This window comes from Scomber scombrus, chromosome 14 (assembly GCF_963691925.1).
Source record: "Scomber scombrus chromosome 14, fScoSco1.1, whole genome shotgun sequence".
Classification (NCBI taxonomy): domain Eukaryota; kingdom Metazoa; phylum Chordata; class Actinopteri; order Scombriformes; family Scombridae; genus Scomber; species Scomber scombrus.
This window is the reverse complement of record NC_084983.1, coordinates 10,741,620-10,765,114: the sequence shown is the minus strand read 5'-3', so window position 1 is coordinate 10,765,114 and position 23,495 is coordinate 10,741,620. Positions and strand designations below refer to the sequence as shown.

At 40.1% G+C, this 23,495-nt stretch overlaps 1 protein-coding gene across 1 annotated transcript; it reads left to right on the top strand.

The window, feature by feature from the left end:
- The first annotated feature begins 17,745 nt into the window (after positions 1-17,745).
- Positions 17,746-21,580, top strand: LOC133994157 (diacylglycerol O-acyltransferase 2-like). The gene is made up of 8 exons (XM_062433373.1): positions 17,746-17,759; positions 18,194-18,284; positions 18,493-18,600; positions 19,324-19,394; positions 20,363-20,567; positions 20,784-20,958; positions 21,059-21,243; positions 21,331-21,580. The coding sequence occupies exons 2-8, from the start codon at positions 18,203-18,205 to the stop codon at positions 21,483-21,485; spliced, it is 981 nt and encodes a 326-aa protein (XP_062289357.1). The 5' UTR covers positions 17,746-17,759; positions 18,194-18,202; the 3' UTR covers positions 21,486-21,580.
- The last annotated feature ends 1,915 nt before the right edge of the window (positions 21,581-23,495 follow it).

The window sequence follows — 23,495 nt, the reverse complement described above, 5'->3', positions numbered from 1 at the left end:
CACACAGGCTGTGAAGCAGCAATTGCAAATGCTCAGCAGCTGATTTGAATGTGACTGACTGAAGAGAGGGACTTCAAAGAGAGAAATAAAGCTCAATAGAAAGAAAGAGCAAAGTTATGATGGACAAATTGTGCAGTTAAAGAATGAGCTTTGACCAGTTACAGTATCTTCAGTCAAAACTGGACCATGAAGCACTTTTCATCTTTCACTGCTGCTGAATTTAACACTTCTGTAACACTTTGTGCTGCAGCCCTCTGCCCTCCAGCCTCCACCTCAGCAAGTGGTCCTGTAGTGTTGCTGCATCTTGCTGTGAGTGAGGCAGGAGTGCTGCAGATTGGAGGGACCCATCACAGCGCTGGCCAGGCCTTTGCAAAAGAGCAATATTTCTATGAAACATATTCAAAATACATGTGTTTTCAGACATCCACAAAACCTAACACTAACGTGCCTCCTTTTTTGATTAGAGAAAATAGCACCCAGAAGATATTTAAGGCTGTTTAAACAGGTGTAATTACAGTGAGAGGGCAGATAGTACAGAAAATTGCGTTCATTAAAGACATCTACCTTCTGCTGCACACGCAGTCCTCAGACTGGCATTCTCTTGCATTAATAGGATGTTCATGTTTGTAATCATTTAAACCTGAATTAAACAGCACATTTTGTAACTTTGTATGTGACAACAAATAAGGTGAGTAGGAAAAAAAGACAATAGGATTTTGTAACCTACAGATGACATGGGCTCTATATTTTAAAAATACAAGATACTGTTCATAGGCTTCAGTTTATTTGGTATGTCCCTAATACCACAAACATATTTTTGCCCACCACTGTACAGTATCATAATCTGACCCCACAGCCACTGTAAACCACAGTCACCACGCTCGAGCCAGACAACGCTGCGGCTCAGCCTGGAGAAACAAACAGGGAGCGGATGAGAGAGGCGGAGAGGAAGCCATGAAAGAGGGATGGAGTGAAAACGTTCAGGAGAAGAATGAGCAGCTTGAGACATACCACCAGAGAGGAGGAGAGGATTGAGGCAGCGGGAAAGAGACGGGAGGGGACGCGGTGAAAAATGGGGGGAAAGCCAATAAATAGAAAGCCACTGAGGGATCAACCAGGCTGGAGATAAATACGATTAGGCGAAAAAACGTGCTGGAGACAGACTGATGGATGGAGTATTGAGACAGGGAATATGAGAGTGGAGGAATAAGCAAATGGAGGCAAGTGAGAGGAATAGAGGATAGAAAAACAGTGAAAGGCAGCTAGACTACAAGAATGGGGGAGGGAGGTGAAATCAAGCCTCACACTAGTCGCTGTGTGTGGTCTCCTAGCAACACTGTCAGCCATGCATCTCTTCCTTAGCTACTGAATATGCACAAAGCAGGACGTCAGCCTCGTCATACGTGATGATCCCTGGGTTAAACTTCACTGCCTCTTCATTTGTACCTGCTCCTGTAACAATGTATCCATGTATTTAAATGATGATAACATCTGTATCCAATAGCAACCACCACACAACCTTGCTGCTAACATGGCATGATGTAGTCAGCCACACTGCACATTCTCTCAATCTTACTTATCTGTAAGAAAACTATGCAAAACAAGTAATCTGACATTATTAATGAAAACTTTCTCAATAAATTCAGGTGTAAATATTTCAGCAGAGTATTATTTTATAATCTGTCACATTGAACTGTGGTGAAGTGAGATATTAAAGGTCACATGTTATGCAAAATGCACTTTTTCATGTCTTTTCAACATAAATGTGTGTCCCTGGTGACTCTAGAGACCCCCAAACTATGAGAATGATCCTCTCTTTTTCTCCTGCACTGTCTTTCAGTAAAGGTGTGTGCAAAAACACTTTGATTTTACTACCTTTATATCATCAAAAAGGGATCTGTTGAACATAGACCTCCCCCCAGCAGGCTGACGGTCCCCACTGAATCAACTTTCGAACTGAATCAAAGTTTCTGCAAAATCAACAACAGTCTTTATGTCCTCCCATCATCTGAGGAAGTCCCGTTGGATTCACTATATTTTTTGATGGAAATGTCTCCACAAATGGAAAAGTGTTGTATGAGTGTATATGTGTGATGGATCGATGCTGGCTGTCTGTGACCCGACCTCAAACTTGGAAGCTGTATGTTTTTCTAACTTGGAGTCAGCATGTTGCGCAGCTACTATGGTCAAACTGTTGTGTAACTTGGATTAGCACCCAGCAGCTAACTTGCTCAGACCACAAAGCTGTAGTGACCCACTGGGTAGTGTGTGTAAAGTCAATCCGAGGCTAATACATCCATTCTCACCCACAGATACACTTATTGTTAATGGAATACAGTAGAAATCGCTTATAGTGATCATGTATATCCGGGTCATATTGATCACAATAAATAGATGATTATTAAAACCATTTTTTTCTTTTTCTATATTACTCATGCAAAGTACCATCTAATTGCTATTTATATATTTGTTACATTTATATAAAGTAATAAAAAAGGAAAGCTATTTACTAAATTTCACTGACAGTTTCAAAATTCTGTAAAGCTGTTTCAAATGCTTGTTGATTTGCTGCTGCACCTTCTTGGCTTGTTTTTGGCAGGTTGTCATAGCTTTGAGGAGAAGATGTTTCATTGAGAGAAAATTACTTTCTTTTTCCTGTCATGATTTCAATGTGCACAAAGCACCAGTCTCAAATAACCAGCCAGAGACAGATGAGTTACCACAAAGCAATTATGATGCCACAGCTGCTGAGTACATATATGATACGTGTATCGTGGGTGTAAAGTTAAAAAAAAAGAAAAAAGAATTAACCTATACTACTATAAGCAAATAATTTACACAGTATTTGTAAATAAATTATTTCTGTCCTAAGCTTTTTGATCCATATAAACGGTTGATCATTATAACTGTTAACACTATGAGCGGTTTGCACTGTGCTAGTATTAATGATGCTACTGCAGCTCCATTGCAGTTCCAGTATGAATATGAATACTGTCAATAGCCCTCGGTCTCTCCTGTCGTGATCATATAATCTTACATTGTATCACGACGGTAAAGTCAGACCCAGTTCCTGAGTGGGGCGTGGGGAGCAGCAGCTCATTTGCATGGACACAGAAACAGCCCATGGAGAACATGACTGAAACAGGGGGGTATAGAAGTATGCTAGAATGCATAATCTCAGTGGTATTTTCAGCAAAAAAATTCAAAGGTGTGTTTTGGGGACCTCAGACACCTATATTGTTGAAAAGGAATATAATATGTGACCTTTGACAACTTGAGCTTGGAGAATCTCTGCACCAGCTGACAATACTGAGACTGGAATAGCTCAACAGGAGCTGCATGAGATCACACATATACCAACAACACCGGTTCCTCTCAAGAAACTGGGTGTATTTACTCATCTATTCACAAAAGCTCACGATTGCCTTGTCAAACACTGACTTCCATATGTGCTCGATGGTCTGAAGAAAATTCAGACAATCGATGTGTTGATAAATCTTTCTTCTGCCAGCTGTTGGGACGAGATCAAAGGTAGCTTGTAAGAAATGAACCGCATCCACCGCAAGATATCAGATGCTGTCTGAGTAAACTGTTGACTAAAGGCACAACAAGATGTGTTTTTTACTTTCTGGATATAAAGACACACACAAATATATCAGCATTTGAGATTTGACTTAATCTGCCAGTAAAAGCAAAACAAAGACGCTGCTAATTGGGTTCAGTCTACTTTCTGGAGCCACAGTGGCCTATGTTGCCCGTAGTATGGTTATTTCTCTGTTGCTGCATTTAAGCAAGTCAGTCACCATTAAGAACAAAAAGTCCCCAGCCACTTGTTCATCATATTTAATTTCCTTCATCAAACAAAACCTCAAGAGCAGAGGCTTGCGTGACGTGACAAGATGTGTAATTTCATCGCCATTAAACACTCAGCAAAGCGAAACCAGCTATCAGATGATACATGCCGGCCGGCCAGCCAGTGCTGAGAACTACAGAGGACTGAGGTGACACAAAACCTTGACGTTATTTTGCCAGGTCACAATTAGTTTAAATATACTTTTTGACATTGTAATGCACAGAGAATTTGTTGTCAAAATCTTAAAGGTACTACTTGGGTAAAAGCTGTGATCATGAGTATTGATAGCATGGTCACAAAACTGATGCCTGACAATTGATGTCGTTAATGACTCAGTATGATACAAGCTGCACTGTAATAGAGGGAAACAAACTAATTGCGTGACTGAATTTAGGGTAAAAACACTTTTGTTGCTGAGAGTTAGATGAGAAGATTGACTGCACTTACTTTCATACGTTTATGGTAAATATGAAGCTACAGCCAACAGCCAGTTCGCTTATGGCACAAAGACTCGAAACAGGGGAAACCAGCGAGCATGGCTCAGTTCAAACATGACCACATCTGCCTACCAGCTTCACTGAAGCTCACTAATTAACACATTCTCTCTCATTTGTTTAACCTATACAAAAAGTTGGGGTGTCCACAGGGAGGTTATGTGATGGAGCAACTCTCAGTCAGGTACAGTAACTTCCTGCTGTTTGTTGCCTGGTAACTTTGTGGTGATGACTAGGCTTTGGTGTTTGCACAGATTAAACAGGATATAGAGCGTTTTAGAGGTGCCAGTCTGAGGATTTTGTCACCTTTGGACAAAGTCAGACTAGTCGCTTCTCTGTTTCTAGTAATTGTGCTAAGCTAGGCTAATAGCTGCTGCTAGCTTCCTACTTACTGTATAGACATGAGAGTGGTATTGATCTTCCTATCTAACTCTCAGCAAGAAAAAAGTATATTTCCCAAAATGTCAAACTGTTCCTTTAAATGTTTTATTGAATCCCATAGTATATCAAATGTATGCTGTATTTCAGCTAAGTACAATCAGAATCCAATAAGAGACAGACTGATGCCTTCTGACAAAGTGACAAACACTAGCTCATTTTACAAAAGTAACTTTGTGTTGACAAAGTACAAACATGCTTGCAAAATATGAATGGCCGGATTTCTCACACTTTCTGTTCACAGGAGCTCAACTCTCAATGAGAGATGCAACCCTAAACATTTGGTCAGTGAGATGAATGATGCTGTACTACTCATTAAACATTAACCAGAACTTCCTCTGATGACCAACTGACCAATAAACTTTCAAGGAGACAAAAGATGCTCCTTGTTGTTTAAATCATCACTTTTCGAAGCTCTGTAAACCAAATCAAATTCCTGCACATGCTCTGTGGTGTCTGCCATACAAGGAACTTCTCTCCCTTTCCAAACAAACAACGGCAGCCATTACTTTCAGGGTGAAAGACTGTGTCACCCCGTGCAGCGGTAAGGCTCACAGACATGTTTTTAGTAGTTTTTGGACAACAGCAGAGGTCTACAGCACTGAGGAATATGATACATTAGACTTTGGATAAACACAGAATTCTTGTAAGCAGAATGAGTTCATTGTTGGTTTGGCTCTGCACGTAAGATTAGTTGACAGTAAGAACAACATAGAAAATCTCCAGCCTTATCCTTTTTTTGCAAGGCTGACTCGCAGGCTAGAAAATCTATCAAGAAACATATACTGCTTTTTGTGGGCTTCTACAAATGGAAGCACTCTAACCTTCCCTAACAACAAAACAGTTAGTTGAGGTGAAACCTGCCCATCTGATTCCTCTCACACTGCAGTGTACTCGACAGTTGCTACTGGTAGTTTGACGTGCCTTCTGTTTGTAACTGTTACTACAGGGGTCCTCATTTCCCTTCAGAGTTTTTATCATTTCCAAGTTTGGTTTTCATTGCCGTCACCACCTCTAGGACGCTCCTTTACTTTCCTAAGGCTAAAATCTGCTAAAAATGATTGATATGCTGGATATTCTGGTCTATTAACCAGACTCAATGGCCCTGTATTAATTCAAAATATGGAGAAAAAAAACAACCTGAGAGCAGATTTTTTTTCTGCACATTGAGCCTAATTAAATATGTATTTTGAAGTGTGTCTGTGGTAAGGAGATTATTCAAATAAATCCCTTATTGTGCATTACTAAACCAGAAGCCACCATTTTCACCTTTGGGTTATACAGGGCTCTTTGCTGTTAAAGCACGCCTGAACTTCTCTTCCTGTACCGCTGTTGTGTGCTGAATGCTCTACAATATTGCATTGTGCAGTGAAATGCCTGTGGCTGATGAGAATGGACAGGAGGAGGAGGATGAGGAGGAGGAAGATGTAGAGGCTGATGTATCAGTCCGGGCCAGGGATGGAAGGCACATGAGAGGCGTAGAGGAATTTTGCTGGATTTTTCTCTTGACCTCTTTCTGGTGGTTTTGGGCATGAAATAAAAAGACAAACCTCAATGTTTTATATCAATTGTCACATTGAATAAATCAAAGTATGATGGCATTTGCTGTCATGTTTGTTTTTTGACTAAATAACACACAAAAAACCAACTAAACATACTTAGGCCAAAAACCCCAATACAGGTAAATACAGATGCACAGGACGCTTCACACACTTTGGATTCCCCTCCTCAGCGTTGTACAAACTGAGTGACCACTAAATCTTTCATGGACTGCAACCAAAAATATCCTACAAAAAAGCTTTCCCTGTTTCTCCTTTCCCTGCGCTACAACGACTCAGGCTTGGACCACAACAAACCTGCTCGATGTTTGCTTTGAATATACACGTATTCTGCCAACAAATTCATCTTTTGGGTAGTTTTAAGCAACATATGAACAATATGTGGATTATGAATAGTTCAAATTGCAGTAGAAAGAGCTGCAACCACAGTGAATTAAAAAATAATGAAATAACACAGCACTTTTCAGTCTGTTTCTGTTTTTTTTTTAAAGAGACGGCCGATAAATGACCTCCCAATCCACCCGCCACTCTGCTTCCCCATTTCCCACCTCAGCTTGCCCTTGCCTTCATCATCTTCTGCTGGAATCTGCAGTAACCAAGGTGACCCACTGCACTTAGCATACATGAACACTTACTGGCTTATGAGACCTTATACCTCACTGGATCCATTTTCATTCAGTCTATCTTGTTTACTGTTTCAATCACACACACATATGTGGTTTAAAATGCTGTGGAAACGCCACATTGTGAAAGACAGGTCGAGAGAAAGACATGGGGAAGAAACAAAAATTGAACAATGACATTGGAAGAAAGCCATGTGCTTGGATGCTCAGAATATGTGTAGCAGGAGCGTTGTCACTGGATGTGGTATGACGGAAGAGTGCAGAATTGCTGTGTTCAGATGTTTTTTGCAGGGTTCCCTCAAGATACTCTTCCTTTCAGACACATCATCCAGCACTGCAAGGAAATTCTGCAAGAGTTTGTCCATCAAATAAAAAAAATAATATATTTATACAAAAAGAAAGTCTCTATTTTGTGTCTTTCTATTTGGTTGCTACAACCAAGACTATGAGGTAGGGCTGCAGGAAAAAAGAGTGAGGATTGAAAAAAAAAAAAAAAAACCTCCATGCTTGCGCTCGTGCACGAGGGGAAGAGCTCCACTCTGCAGCTGCACACGCTTCACTGAGCCAGCATCCCTCTCTAACCAAGATCTGACTTACTGTATTTTAGATGTGGATTACCCAGAAATATTGCCTGCATGCCTCCCTGTTTGTTTGTTCAAGTCTTTTTTTATTATATTTTGCATATAACTGATGATACTATGATGCACTGTTAGGGTTCATGTTTAACCCTTAATCTTTTAATGTTCTCATCTCTTATGGAAGTAGAGCATTTTTTGTCTGTTCTGACTAAACACACGCTGTGGGCTGTATGGATGATCTCTCAAACCAACTCCCTTCCTGCTTGAACCAAAGTTGACCTTATTTTTTATTATACAGAGCGATGATTTGTTTACTTGATCCACCTATAAAAAGCTAAAAACATCCTAGCCTGCAGCACTTTAGGCTGTCCCTGTCCCAACATGACAAACCTCATAAACTATTCAGCAACAATTAAGCAAAGCCCAATAGCCCAAAGCAAAACAAGGATCAGCTGAACATCACTGTAAATTAGACATATGATTTGCCTCACAGCAGCCTGCAGTGGGCTTGACTCATAACTTTTACGAGCTAGTGCAAACAAACTGCTATGAATTGTCTTAGAAAAGCCTCAGCTTTATCAGTTTAGCTGGAGAAAGCAAAATGAACAGATCTCAGGTAACTTCTATTCAAAAATCAATTCACACATTATTTATAGAACAAACAAGAAGAAAGATCAGATGTACCATGATATGTCGCGTAAATTTCCAAGAATGTTATTGCACTGCACTTTCTGAGCTACCTATCGTTTCATTGAAAGTGTTGGTGTGATTAGCAAACCAGGTAGGCCACAAGTGGTCTTCCAATGTTTGAATCATCCCACTCCTTGTGCTCACAGTCCCCCAATAAGCGAGTCATAGCGTAGGTTGCACAGGATAAGCACACACATGCCCACACACAGCTCTCCCACTCATTCATCTCATTACATACAGATCATGTCTCCTATGGCCCAGTTATTTCCACCCCACTGTGTTTGCCAGCATGATGATAACTCGGTGGAGGAGATTTTGTTAAAAAAGCACTCCACTGATTTAGCATTGCAATCGTATAACGTTTTTTGGACTAATGACGGACAGTTAGGATCATAATCGAAGCAGCAAAACCTTGTGCCTACATTACCCATAATTCAACTTGACTTGATTTACTCAACTGTACAGATTTTGTATTATGCTAGTAACTGCTAATGTAGCCTTGAGCCTTGAGGAGAGATGAGGAGTGTGCTACACTGGTCTGGTTCTTTCTAACTCCACACCTCCAGATTTTTTTAATTTTCACACATTGAAGACACATGAACAGACTTTTATGGGTTAAATTCCCCTTTAAGGGCAAGTTTGAGAAAACAAAACTTTTGCCTGACAAAGGTAATGGTAGAGCACACACACTGTCCCCCTCTATCGTTTTTTTTTTTTTAAATATATGTGAATACTATCACATCAGGCACTTTAGAGACTTGTTGAAAATCAGTAAGTCAGGCATGTCTGAGAGCATTTTGAGGGTCTGTACTGCAAGCTGAGAAGCGAGAGAAGTGAAGAGGAAAATGTACAGGTTTCATTGGCTTTACAGGTGTGATTGGCAGGTTTTCAGTTCCTGGTCTCACTTGAGCAATTCCTATTCCTGTCGCTCCCGCTGTTCACTGTACTGACAATGATGAAATGAAAAGGTACTAACTGTGGCAAATGACATTGTGACAGCAGATTACACACTGCAGGATGTCGAATTCAGGCAGTGTTTTTATATATTGTAGTCTTGTGATTGGGTGGAGGGAAAATAGCAAATGTGAACAATACCCCTGACTTTTAACAAGATGATTATGAGTGGCTTGTGGGGTGACTTGCTTTGGCCCAGGTGGCTCCCATCCAGAAAATGAGAGTGTGACACTCGTACAGGCTGTTTATGGTTTCACCTCTGCGGTATCAGCTGTAAGCATGTAATTTGTTTTTGATACACCAACCGCTTGTTCTCAGCACATTGCTCCCAAACAGCATTGCTGCATCATTAGTGATTGTATACAAAAAAATGTAAATTATTTCAAATCATTTCAATTTAATTTACCAAGTATTGACAGGGCTATGCAATAACAAGACTAGAATAAAGATCATAGCTGCTCTATAGATCAAACACTTAAAATTCACTTTTTGATCTATATGAAGCTTTGACGCCCCAAAATCTCCTCCTAAAAGTGGAAGTGTCTTGGGGTATTTAAACCTCCAACATCTTAGTTTTTCTTAAATCAGAGTAACAACAGAGCTCCTCTTGCTGCCACTTATTCAGGCAAGCTGGGATTCTTTCCAGTATCAGTGAAGATTGCTCTGACATTTGCAACACACACTTAAATTATCCTGTGTTCAGATTCACGCTTCTGTTTCTTCCACATAAAAGTTGCTGTGTACAATCACGTCTTTTTCACACACTGTTGCTGAATCCTGCATTTTTTGCTGGCTTACTGTGACCTTAAGAAGTGCCACAGACTATGAATTACCACTGTGGTACTTCTAAGACCAATATGCTTCAAATCATTTTTAGTCCCATGTATTCACACAACAGTGACATTTTAGGACTGTGAGATTTGTGCTGTAAAACATAGTTTTCTGTTTTTAACACACAGCTGCCACAAATAACATGTTAGTGCCAGATTCAGTTAACATATTCAAGGTCTTCTGAAGGTCTTAAGCATCAACGTAGCAAATTAATTATAATGGTGAAATTTAACAAAAGATTCTGGGCCAGTGTGGTTAATTTACGCTTGCTTGAACATGCATAATTCAAAATAGAGCTACAAAGTGCCATTCTTGTAATTCCAGAGAATTACTGTGCTCACATAATGACACTGAAATTACTTCGCTAAAGGCTTCTTGAAGAAAAAACTCATAAATGGCACACAAACAACTGTAAATACATTTGTTTTCTGTCCCACATACTTGCATGTTTATCTACTTGGAAGATACTGTACAGATGCAGATAAACAGGTGGTGATCAACATGGCTTGACACTGGCTCTTCTATGCCAACAAGAGAGAAGTAACTGTTGGCTCCCAACTTTATTTATTTTGCATGGTACCATGAAAATGACTTTGAAAGGTTTAATGAGAAGAAAACAGAGGGGAAATGAACAAAGATGAGATGCCTCAAGGAAATCATTAGCACACATCATTACTCTTGACTACACACTGCAATGAAGACTGGATGCTGTAAAATGCTTACAATCCAGAGAGGAACCATTTAAAAGGAAGCATTTAATTTCAAATTTTCACTCGTTAATTTGGCCATATCCATCCACAGACATCCTCCAGTCAGACAAGGGACACGCATGTATGACCTTTTAAAGTGCCGAGCACCCAGAGAGCCAACAACATCCAGCAACACAGCCGCAAAGGGAGCTCCCAAATGAAGCACAGAAGAGTTTTATGGTAATTTGTCGAGCAAAATAATCCCTCCCCCTCCTCTTCCCCCAGTGGATGCAGGGGAAGTCTGTCCATTTAAAGGTTTCCATCATTTTCTTCCCTCAGCCCCAGCACTCAAGTGCATCAAAGATGAGACAAAGAGCATCATTTCCAAAGGAGAGAGAGCAATCTGTACGACTTTATGGTATCTATTTAGAGAAAAGGAGTTTAGAGCGGGAAAGACCGCTGAAAAAGTCTAATAGGATTCATTTCTCTTTATTGGACAGTCTATGAGTAAAGGCCCAGGACAGGCAGAAGAGAAAGGAGGATGACATCCAACAACGTCTAAGGCTGGATTTGTACCCAGGACATCGCTGCTAAATGGCATGCCCTTTAATCAAGGAGCCACCAGAGAGAACCTTTAGCTTTAGACCTATTTATAACTTGACTCAAGTGTGTGAGAAAGTTGATTTGATCCTCAAGAAACGCAGGGTTTAATTTAGTCGATGGAAACTGTGGGTCTGAATACTAGCTCAGTCAACAGCATGTCATGATGAATTTATGGTGACAATCAGTTGAAGTAAAAACAAAAGTTTAGTTTATTAAGTTTATATGAGCCACATTAGTGACAGTGAGAAGATTTAAAGGGAAGTCCACCAATTTTTACCAATTCAGTTAGATTTTTGAGAAGTTTGTCAAGTGAGAAAATAACCCACAATGTTTAATAGACACAAACACATTGCATTATGGGAAGTGTAGGATCCAGCCTTACTGGGGACTGCAAGTCAGGTTATCTCAGACTCTCCTGATCCCATCTTGACCATTCTTTTTAATGTGCTTGTGGCGAAGTATCCCACTGTTGTGAAAGTGCAGTGCAAAATAGCTGGATTAACCCTTTAAAAATTGTTACTGACTGTGATACCCTTATAATTTTGAATTTTATTTTCTCAGCTCCTACAAATAAAAACATGATTTAAGTGTCTCTAGCTCTCTGACTAAAAACTTTTATACATACTAGGAAATTTAACTTTATCCCCTCGAGGATGTCCACTCCTTTTTCAACAGGTAAAATTTTTTTAACTTGCAACAGTCAACCGATGCCTCCATAACACAACCATTTTCAAAATGCCAGCCAACTTCTTCACACATGTACAGGAATGATACAAACTGGTCACAGTGCATATTCTTAAAGACAAACCAGTCATGCTGTCAGCTATAAAAAGAGAGCAGGCTGTTCAATCACTTTCACTAGTGTGTTGTGTACACAGTGAGTAAGTATAGGAATAAGAGAGGTAGTGATGCATGTAGAAGAACAAACAGTAGCTAGATTCAATCTGAAACCACTAGGGGCAAACATAAACTGGGCTCAAAATGCTCATATTTTCTACTCCTAGTAAACAAAGTGAATCTCAGACCAGATATCCTGAATTTTTCTCCACAGCACGGATGAAAACTGAATATCGAATATCGTCCACTTTCATTTATGCTGCTCTTCCTCTGTCATTTCTGATGCCATCTCACTCTGACAGAGCTGAGAGAATCAAGATGGTGACACCACAGATGGGAGAAGCACCTGCTTTTGCCATGAAAAACACAACAATGTACACTGAAGCTAGTTAAACATAACCACAGTGGTATTGATTTTGAAATACCTGCACGACTGGTCAGTATTAGCCATTTATATTACTTTTACCAACCTATTGACTTGCTGCTGCTCAAATTCCTGGGAAACAATGTGTTTGGGCGCTCCAGGAAAGCCACAGGAAAAAAAAAAAAAATCCATTATTGCTCAGCCAGACAGGGGTATCCACTCGACTAGAGAAATGAGCTTAAAATGTCAGCATCTGCCACGTCTGTCTCACATCCATCAGGCCCTCACTCCCTTTCTTCCCTCCGCATCAGTCCCTCTACTTTGTAGTCCTTCGTGAGCCTTCTTTCGCCCTCTCTGGATCCGGTCTATTTGTGTGTTTTCAATCTTCCAATCTGGATATCTCATCCTTCTTGGAATCAGACATGATGGAAGCTGCTGCTCAGAGCAACCGAATCATCCCCTTCATGGGAAAAAAACAACTCAAATGCAGTCAGAATACTTGTTCCATCATTAAAAGGGTTTTTTTCAGTTTAATCAAAACTACCCATACCCAATTCCATTAACTCTTCACAAAGTAAACCACTACATTTTGATTTAGTAGAATAAATCCTCAAGGACTGAGATTTCCAATGAAACATTTTTGCATTTATCTCTGTCTGTGTTGCTGTTCTCTGATTTAATCACATTTCTGGACTCAATTTGGGATCACCAGGTGAGCATGACAGCTAACAACGGGTTGTGCAAGCCCCGGTTTCTCCTGCATAAAAGACATACTGCACAGTGTGTGGCGCTCACAGCCTGCACTCAATGACCCCACATTCACAGCTGCTCTCACCCATCCCTGCTCTACTCCTCTTGCTGTACCAAGGAAAGCTTAACCAAACAGCACGAGAAACAGTCACATATCACATCCTGTTTATCTGCCTACGACAGACTTAAAGTCATGTAAATGATATGTAGATTTTACTGACATATGCAGCTCCAAGGTCATGTGAGAGTGGCTGGTAATTAATTTCATTTTATATTTCAATTCAATTTGAGGCAGATAATGAAGTATCCAACATGCTGGTGCAAAAAAAGAAAATAATCATATTTCTACATTAAAACAGGAGTGTGTGTAATATTCCTGTATGAATTGCAGTTTTGTGATATTCCCTTAAGGTTCAAATATTCCATGTGCTTTGTGACAGCCAGCCTATTCATGTCATTGTTAAATGTCTACTCAGTGTAGATATTACATTTCCTGCCAAGTCAAGAAGCCTATGAAATAACTACAACACACATTTACAGTTTATCAGCCAAATAACTGCTGCATTTTGGGATATTTTAAGCCTGTAGTGGGGTGGTGATGAAGAAACCTCACAGTATGTGTGAATGAAGCTCGGTTTGCGTGACTGTCACGCCCGGAAAAAAAGAAAAAAAAACAACAGTGTTGACTAACCTTAATTACACGTTTGATTCACAACCTTTGGACCCTTTTAGATCGTCTTATAAGGGAATTTAAGGTGGGATACTGCGGCAGTTAATGAGTCTTGTTCATCAGATGTTTTTTCTTTTTTTTCTTTTTAAATCTAATGATCTGGTTCTTCTCATCCAGACGCGCCAACACATCCTCACCTGGCTGCGCACAAACACACACACACACACACACACACACACCACCTCGTATATTCACAATCAGAGTAACTACCGCCCATTCACACACACACACATACACACACACACACACACACAGCACAACCCTGCTATACTCTTATCAACCGTAAACATGCAGATGTTTTCCACCATGGCCTTGCAGAAACACTGCTGCCGCTGTCACTGCTGTATCTGATCAATAACACCGTTCCATGCTCCAGCACCACCAGTCAGCTGATGGAGGCTTGTTTTTGGGTGAAATATTTATAAAGGCTTGTCACGACTTAACTTAAAACGCGGGCTGTGGGTTATGGTCAGCCCTCGCCGTCTCTTTACATCTCTTTTGTGTTTGGGGGGCTAAAAATAATAATAATACAGGCCTTACATTCAACCGACGTGGGCTGCTAGGTTTCAAGGTTGAATAATTTGGCTTGTGAAAACACAACGGCTCACTGTCAAGCGTGCATTTGTTGAAATTTAGCTGTAAAAATGCCATCAGGCCCCGACGTCTCCTCCGCAATACAGCATCACACATTTTCTGCTGCTAATTAGGCAGACAGTGCATTTTTGACGATGACAGCTGGCTATACAGGCTATGATGTAAGCAACTGATGCGGTGATTTAAAGAGCAAAACATAATATTAATGAAGGTGATACCTACCTTAGTAACAGGGTAGCCTATGGCTGGCGCAGAGGCAGACTGTGCCGATATCCAGTTGCTCAGACTCGTAAAAATCAGACAACAACAAAACCACGCCGGTTGTTGATGACACAGCTGTCTTGGTAGACGGGAGGGAAGGAAAAGAAAACCCTTCCCAGATGTGTCAATTGACGTGGAAATCAAAAATCAGTTATTCAGACGCATATGACCGGACTGACGCCTTTTCTTGACGTGAAAGGTCTTCCATTTTTATGATAAACAGCGCACTGTACTACCGAGGCTCGGTGTGTAGCCTGGCCAGTGTTGAGAGATGATTGAAAACCATGATGCAATTCAATGCGACGTTATTAAAATGTTTCTCTGCAAACAAACACTCAGGTACGTCGCCATCCTTTCAGAAAAGCCTCCGATTCGACCTCCGCCAAAGAAACATGCTTGCAGCTCAGGCAGGAGGGGAAAAAAACACGTCAAAACAAAAAAAAACAAAAAATGCGCAGATATCAGCGCGCTGTGTCGGTTCAAGCGCTGGGCATCCTCACACTGTATTTGCATCCATATTAATATTCATACAGTACTTCCTGAAAGCAGACCACTGGTTGTTTTCAGGGGGGGAAAAGCATCAGAGGTGGCTTGGAGTCCAACTGGGAGACGCTGTTATCTGCAGCAGAAGATTCAGCGGCAGACTCATTACATGTCCGGATGGATTTTCGATAGAGACGATTTTTCCAACTATGATAAACGTGGGCTATATTTATTTCACAGGAATACCAGGATACACAAAACTAAAGAAACACTTTCATATATGGGGATATTATATGTGAATAACAGTGATGCAATGGGGGATAAAATACTATTAGTATAAAATAAGCTCTCCATAAACCCAGTGTTGAGTACCACATACACAAAGTAGGCTAAGCCGTCACAGGAATATTGGTATGACATTTTGTTTGGACTGTATCTGCATGAGCAGTCAATTCAATTAAAGCCAGTGGGGGGAAATATAATTGGATGTGAGGGGAAAGATGTGAAAATAATCTACACGAATGAAAACACCATCTTCATAATGCATGTTCTCTTCAATAATAGACTTACAGGTGGGGAATTGTGGTATACTTGAGCATACAAATGTGGTTGTTTTGGGAGACAGGGTGGGTGGAGGGAGGGCGGGGTGTCACATGACCAACTAGCCAACACATGGCCTGTGTAAGGCTGACACGCCCCCTAAAGTCTGCGGGAGATTATGTAGGTGAGGACAGCTGAGTAGTGAAATGTGGGAGGTTTAACTACCAGGTAGAGAGTTTAGGCATTGCCCCCTCTTGAGAAACACATTCCTCTAATCATGTGTATCAGTGCAGTCTTTCGACTGTCACTAGCACAGGTGTAAAGCACTGTGCAGAGGTCAAAGTATATTACAGAGGCTCCATCTCAATAATCTGGTCGTAAAAACATCTGGACAAAGCTGAAGCCAAAGTCCATGAATCAAATCAGTGATTCACCTTTGTCCTGACGTTGAGTAATTTAGAGCTGCAACTGAATTCAGACATGTGACGTATTTGTGATTATTTTGTAAATCTCTATCAGATGCAGCGCCTAGTCTCTTAAAACTTCCATTATTTTGATTGCATTCCACAAATATATCTCCCATGAGGCTTTGACATGCCTACAGTACCAGTCAAAAGCCTGGACACGCCTTCCACTTGTGTAAATTGAAGAACGAACCAGGATTGGCTCCAAACTAGTTGTGAAGTCAAAAGTCATAGTAATGGATGCAAGCCTTAAACTCGGATATTCAATCAGCACAGAAAACTCTGGACGACAATTCAGGACAGAACCCCCCTAACTCTAACCCTAACCCTAACCCTACACTCCCCCCATTTCACTTATCATACAAAGTGATGCAATAACCATTGAAAGAGAAACCATATTTAAAAAAATTGAGTCAGTGTAAGAGGAGCTGACCTGGAGGAGGGGCAGGACTTGCACTCTCTATATGATTTGGGGATCAGAGGAGCTGTCCGTGGTGCTGACCAGGGGTTACTGAAATGAGAGGTGTTGCAGCATTATAACAACATTATTGCAAATGTCTGGTCTGTGACATACAGTCTTACTGATTAATGAATGCAAGAGATAGTCCAAAACTGAGTGTGTGTGACACTGAAAAGACTTGGGAGCTCATTAACAGTATTTCAATTATTTATTTCTCAAATGGAGCCAAAGAACAGCCTTGATCCATCTGAACATACATAATATACTGCTGCTGCTCATCACTTCCTCCATTTCTTCACTTTGTTGCACATTAAAAGCCTTCATTGGTTCAGGAAGTAGAATCCCTTGAATTTATGACAGGCTTGTATTGTGAAACGTCTGCAGGAAACTATGAGTAACAGTAACAGTAGCGAAACATAAAGACAATGACTAGAGTTGATAGGATTGAATCGATTGGTAGAAAATATTTCAGTTTAAAGACAACACTTCTGTTAAAGTTTTTCTGGTAAAACTAGATTGTGTATTATATCAGCACAGCTAAAATAACTAATGAGAAAAGCAGGGAGATACAAGGGGAACTATGTTTTGCTTTTTACAATATCAGAGGAAAACAAGAGCACTACAGCTGAATGAGGTTTGAGCTCCCATGAAGTTGAATAATAACAGCCGAACAGATTGACACGTTGGCCACTAGAGTGATCAAAAACAAATGAGACAAGAACACGGATCCAATGGCACGTCCCCCTGAAGACACTCTGAAGATCCAGTGCACAAAGAATTTGATTCTAACACTTTGTCGCATTGGTCTTGACACTGCCTGCTTATGTGTCAAAGTATTGGGGGAGTGGATTTGTTATCAGTGGCTTTACGTGGTCTGGTCAAAGTTCATACTACATGCTGAGCTTTTCTTGGACTGGTGAATCTGCATCCATTCAAAATTAACTCTGGAATAAACTTTAATAAGGTAAAGTGTTATGTTTTATGTTTAGCAGCCTGGTCATAAAATGTGTTTTATATTCCTGTAATGATTTTGAAGCCTGAGGTGTTTTGTGGTCCTTCCAGCTTGACTGATAAAAGTTTTATTTGTGAGCAAATTAAAACTCCTTCTGTCTAGGTTTGCCTGTGAGCTTGTTCATAAGTAAGTCATTTGATCAGGCTGCTGGAACCCTTGAAAGTTTTTAAGTCTATGTCTTCCCTGAAGGGAGATTAAGAGCACAAGCTGAAGAGCCTGATTACTGATGAAGACATTGATCGGAAATTTAATCATAATCTCAGATAAAAGCAACTTTTATCATTTTTCAGATTTGCAGTATACCATTTCTACACTTGTGACCTTTATTGGATGAAAGCATATTTTTAAATGCTATTGATTGCGAACATTAATGGTATTTTCTGCAGGTAGCAGGAATGACTACAGAAAAAACTAAGTGGAAGGAGATTTTAGAGGTGTTGAGTGTTCTGCAATGTGTACTGACCTTTCTCCTTTTAGGTAAGGTCCCACTACATTTACTCTGCTTGAACTTATAATATTAATAATACATTTTGCTACAGTACATTAGCACACCTATTTATTCATAAGCTTTTTGCTACATCTGTTTAACCATGCTGTATTAACATGTGCACCTGAGCTAACTTAAGACATATTTTGTACCCTTAACATATGGTCTCTCATATCATCCAACATGATACACATTCAGGGGTGTCTTGTATCATCTTGATGGTGTATCTCATGTTTACCTCACTGTGGTCGCTCCCCACTCTATACTTCATATGGCTGATGAAGGACTGGAAAACCCCTGAAAGAGGTAAAGGAAACTGCATCATTCAAGTATTCATGACTGTCAACACAACATGCAGTGTACAGACTGAAACACTAGATTTCTGAGAGTGCACACTGCTGTCCCATAATGCATTGGAAAGGAAACAGTGGAGCTACCTACAGCTGGAAAATATAAAAACAAACTGTAAACTCATTTTACTTTCTATTTGTGAAGTCACAGTTTGATCATCTAAAACAGCTATGTTGAATATTTTGTATATCAACTGCAAATACTGTACACTAAGACAATAAGTGTATACGAGGGCTGGGTACCTTTTTAAAATTACAATATTAGTATCAATTCCAGTACCCTTAAAATGATACTGGTACCAATAGAGTACTTCATTCAATACATTTTTTCTCTACTTCACTCAATACTCATCATGTGAATGGAAGCATTCAGTTGTTTGTTACAATGAAGTATTATCACCACAGATGGATTTGTATGGGTTGTAGCTACTGCGGTAGTGGGCCAATCATAAGATGCATTAAGTCAAAGAAAACTTGTGGGGATGGGCTGAGAGCAGAACCAAACAAACCTGTGTAGAAAAAAGATCAAATGCAGGTATTGTTTGACCTTAAACCTTAAAGTATTGAGTACCAATACCAAGCTCTAGTGTGTATTATATAATTTATACAATTAGTATGTAGTGTGAAATTGGGGCACACCCACACATAGTGTCTCTAAGATTTATAATGTATCCATCAGGAGGCAGGAGAACACTATTTTTAAGGAAGTGGAAGGCATGGGAACACTTGAGAGACTATTTTCCAATCAAGGTAAGATTCACCATGCATCTTCTAATACTTGCCTCAGTTCTGGTGTTCTTCTTGTCATCTAATTGTATTCACTTAACTTGGAACAAATGGTTCTGATATTGATTCAAAGTGACTGGAAAACTATTTTGAAACAAAAGTAAGCTTTATCCTAACTCTCTCAGTACAGAAGGAAAATGGTGCGTGCACAGAATGACTCTTCAAATTTCATGAAAAAATGAAATGTGCATTGGTGAAACTATGTTAGAAAATCATTTAATTTTGGACACAAGCAGTGTGTTGTTGGGGTCACATTTCAGATGTCTATGAGTTGTTAGCAGCTCCACCAAATAGTGATTTTTCCCTCTAAACTTCTCACATGGTTTCATTTTAATAAATGTTCAAATTACCCAAAAATCCACCAAAAATCAAAGACTAGAGAAGATGTTCAAAATAACCTGAAAACAGAACTGTTTTTTTTTCTTCTTTCTTCTCCCATTAATCATTTCATGACCCCTCACATTTATCTGGTGAGCCATCGGAGGGGCCCGACCCCTAGGTTGGTTAGCACTGCACTAACCTAGCTAAGTGTAGATAAAGTAGTTGAAACTAGCTCCACCTCCAGCAGCTACAACAGTAACATGCTGCTGATGCTTCAGTATTAATAATCTAATAATGTCATATTAATAATATATCAGTCAGAGGGACTAAACCTACTTTTACTACATTTTACTGCTTTTACTTAAGTAGGTTTTTTTTGAAGGACTTTTTACTTGTAATTAAGTATTCTGACATAGTTGCACTGGTACTTTTTCCTCAACAAAAGGATCTAAATACTTCTTTCACTCGTATGCCTGTGGTACTCATCTGGTGTGACTCTTCTGTGATATCTTATTCAAATTACATACAGTGAAACTTGGTTCTTTTAATGTGAAGAGCAGAGATTGATTGATCAACTCTGTTAATCCCCTCGTGTTCATTTTCTTGCTCAGTTGGTGAAGACGGCCGAGCTGAATCCAAACAAAAACTACATCTTAGGCTGTCACCCGCACGGTATCATGTGTGCTGGAGGCTTTGCCTGCTTCTCCACAGAGAGCTGTGGCTTTGCGGAGGCATTTCCTGGGATGCGTTCCTGCATGGCGGTATTGGCAGGACTCTTCAAGATACCACTCTTCAGGGACTACATAATGGCTGCAGGTATTTAAAACAAGCTCAGCAAAAGAGCTGAACGGTTCTGTTTCATGGTCTGATAAGCAGTTTATATGAGGTTAATAATTAAAGTGAAAATTGACTTTTAGTTTGTTCGATTGCACATAGATCAGTCATTGAACAAGTTATTTTGTTCTGTTTGTCTTTAAACAGAATCACCAAACCAATTATTTATTATTCTCTTATTTTTTTCTATATGACTAGGTCTTTATCCAGTCAGCAAACCAAGCCTCACCCACCTCCTTTCAAAAAGTGGTAAAGGAAATGCAGTGGTGATTGTGATTGGGGGCGCTGCAGAGTCTCTGGCATCCTCTCCTGGAGTCAACACAGTGGTCATGAAGCAAAGAAAGGGATTTGTCCGGATGGCTCTTGAGTTTGGGTGAGAACACAGAAAAATAACCATAATCAATGTTATACTCACATGCAGCCAACTGACAACAACTGGCCACAGTGACATATCCTCTGCTGACTTTCCTCAGGGCTGACCTGGTGCCTGTTTACTTATTTGGGGAGAATGAACTCTTTCGGCAGGTCGTTTTCTCAGATGGCAGCCTAGGTCGGAGATTACAGGACCTGTTCAAAAAGATAATGGGTTTCGCCCCATGTCTATTTGTTGGTGAGCGCTTCGGATGGCTGCCCTACAGGTTTCCAGTCACCACTGTTGGTGAGTATTTCATGATCCTGGAGATAGTTAATATTCCTAACTTAATGTACTGAACCCCACTTTACTCTAACACTGCGCTTCTTGCAGTGGGAAGTCCCATCTCGGTGCCAAAACGTGTCACACCAACTGAGGAGGAGGTCGACCACTATCATAAACTTTACATGGAGGGCCTGTCCAAATTATTCCATGAACACAAGGTCAGCTGTGGACTTTCAGAAAGTCGCAAGCTTCAGATCATTTAGACGTTTTACTTAGCTTGAACTCCACCGCTGTATTTTTATATGCTGCGCTTAATGACACTCGCCTTCAACAGTACTCCATCAATAAGAGTTTACAGTGTGCATCTGATGAAGTAATGAACTTGATCTTCAGAGTTCATATTGTAAGTGTTGACTGTATGTGAAAGTATTTAACATAAATATGTGCCTCATAATTATTGAAATGTGAAGGCCATGATTTGGGAAAACCACATTCCCAAAGCACTGAGAATATTGATGTATTATTATGCTTTTGACATTATCTTTACATCACACTTAAATATGTCTTTTCTAATATGTTTACACAAATCTGGTTATGGTATGGTGAATTACTGGTAATAAATGATTGCTTATGTCAAAATGTGTTGCTTCTTTTTCTAACAATTTGTGGGAGAACAGAAATCAAGTGGATGAATTATGTAGAAAATCACAAGAATGCGTTATTCATGGTACTACCAACGGTTGTATACACATACTTAAGTAAAATAATTCAGTAATTTCTTTGTAATTGGTGTATTTGTAATGTGAAGAAAGTACATTTTATTTCAATTCAGCAGTTCTGAATGTTTCTGCAGTAATGACAGCCTCCTGCAGTTTTCCAGTTAGCCTCGGTGCCAAATCAAATGGCCAGCAGACGTCCACATTATGCAATTCAATGCTTTACCCACTAGAGGGCAGTCTTCACAGTCTTCACATCTGTTTCAAATCCTTTATCATAAGGGTTGGGAGGGGGGGGGTCTCCAAATGTGCGCTGCTCTGGACTCGGCATGAGCACAGGTGTACAAAAACCCAATATCATCATCTAATTACTTTATACATTTAGCAAAATAAAACAAAATTTCTATCAATGTACAAAATGTCAAATACTAATTAGTCCCTCTTAATGACTAATGTGTTTAAACTTGTGTTGTCCTGATGTCCACTTAAAATCAATTCAAACATACATGATACAATTTGACCCTATCAACCACAAAAACTCGATCTTGTACAAATTATCAACAAATCTCATCTGAGGTTTCTTCCAACAGGCTCTGAGACAGCTGTCTTGGTAGACGGGAGGGAAGGAAAAGAAAACCCTTCCCAGATGTGTCAATTGACGTGGAAATCAAAAATCAGTTATTCAGACGCATATGACCGGACTGACGCCTTTTCTTGACGTGAAAGGTCTTCCATTTTTATGATAAACAGCGCACTGTACTACCGAGGCTCGGTGTGTAGCCTGGCCGGTGTTGAGAGCTGATTGAAAACCATGATGCAATTCAATGCGACGTTATTAAAATGTTTCTCTGAAAAACAAACACTCAGGTACGTCGCCATCCTTTCAGAAAAGCCTCCGACTCGACCTCCGCCAAAGAAACATGCTTGCAGCTCAGGCAGGAGAAAAAAAAAAAAAAAAAGCACAGATATTAACGCGATGTGTCGGTTCTTGAACATACAAATGTGGGTGTTTTGGGAGGCAGGGTGGGTGGAGGGAGGGCGGGGTGTCACATGACCAACTAGCCAACACATGGCCTGTGTAAGGCTGACACGCCCCCTAAAATCGGGAGATTATATAGGTGAGGACAGCCGAGTAGTGAAATGTGGGAGGTTTAACTACCAGGTAGAGAGTTTAGGCATTGCCCCCTCTTGAGAAACACATTCCTCTAATCATGTGTATCAGTGCAGTCTTTGGACTGTCACTAGCACAGGTGTAAAGCACTGTGCAGAGGTCAAAGTATATTACAGAGGCTCCATCTCAATAATCTGGTTGTAAAAACATCTGGACAAAGCTGAAGCCAAAGTCCATGAATCAAATCAGTGATTCACCTTTGTCCAGACGTTGAGTAATTTAGAGCTGCAACTGAATTCAGACATGTGACGTATTTGTGATTATTTTGTAAATCTCTATCAGATGCAGCACCTCGACTCTTAAAACTTCCATTATTTTGATTGCATTCAACAAATATATCTCCCATGAGGCTTTGACATGCCTACAGTACCAGTCAAAAGCCTGGA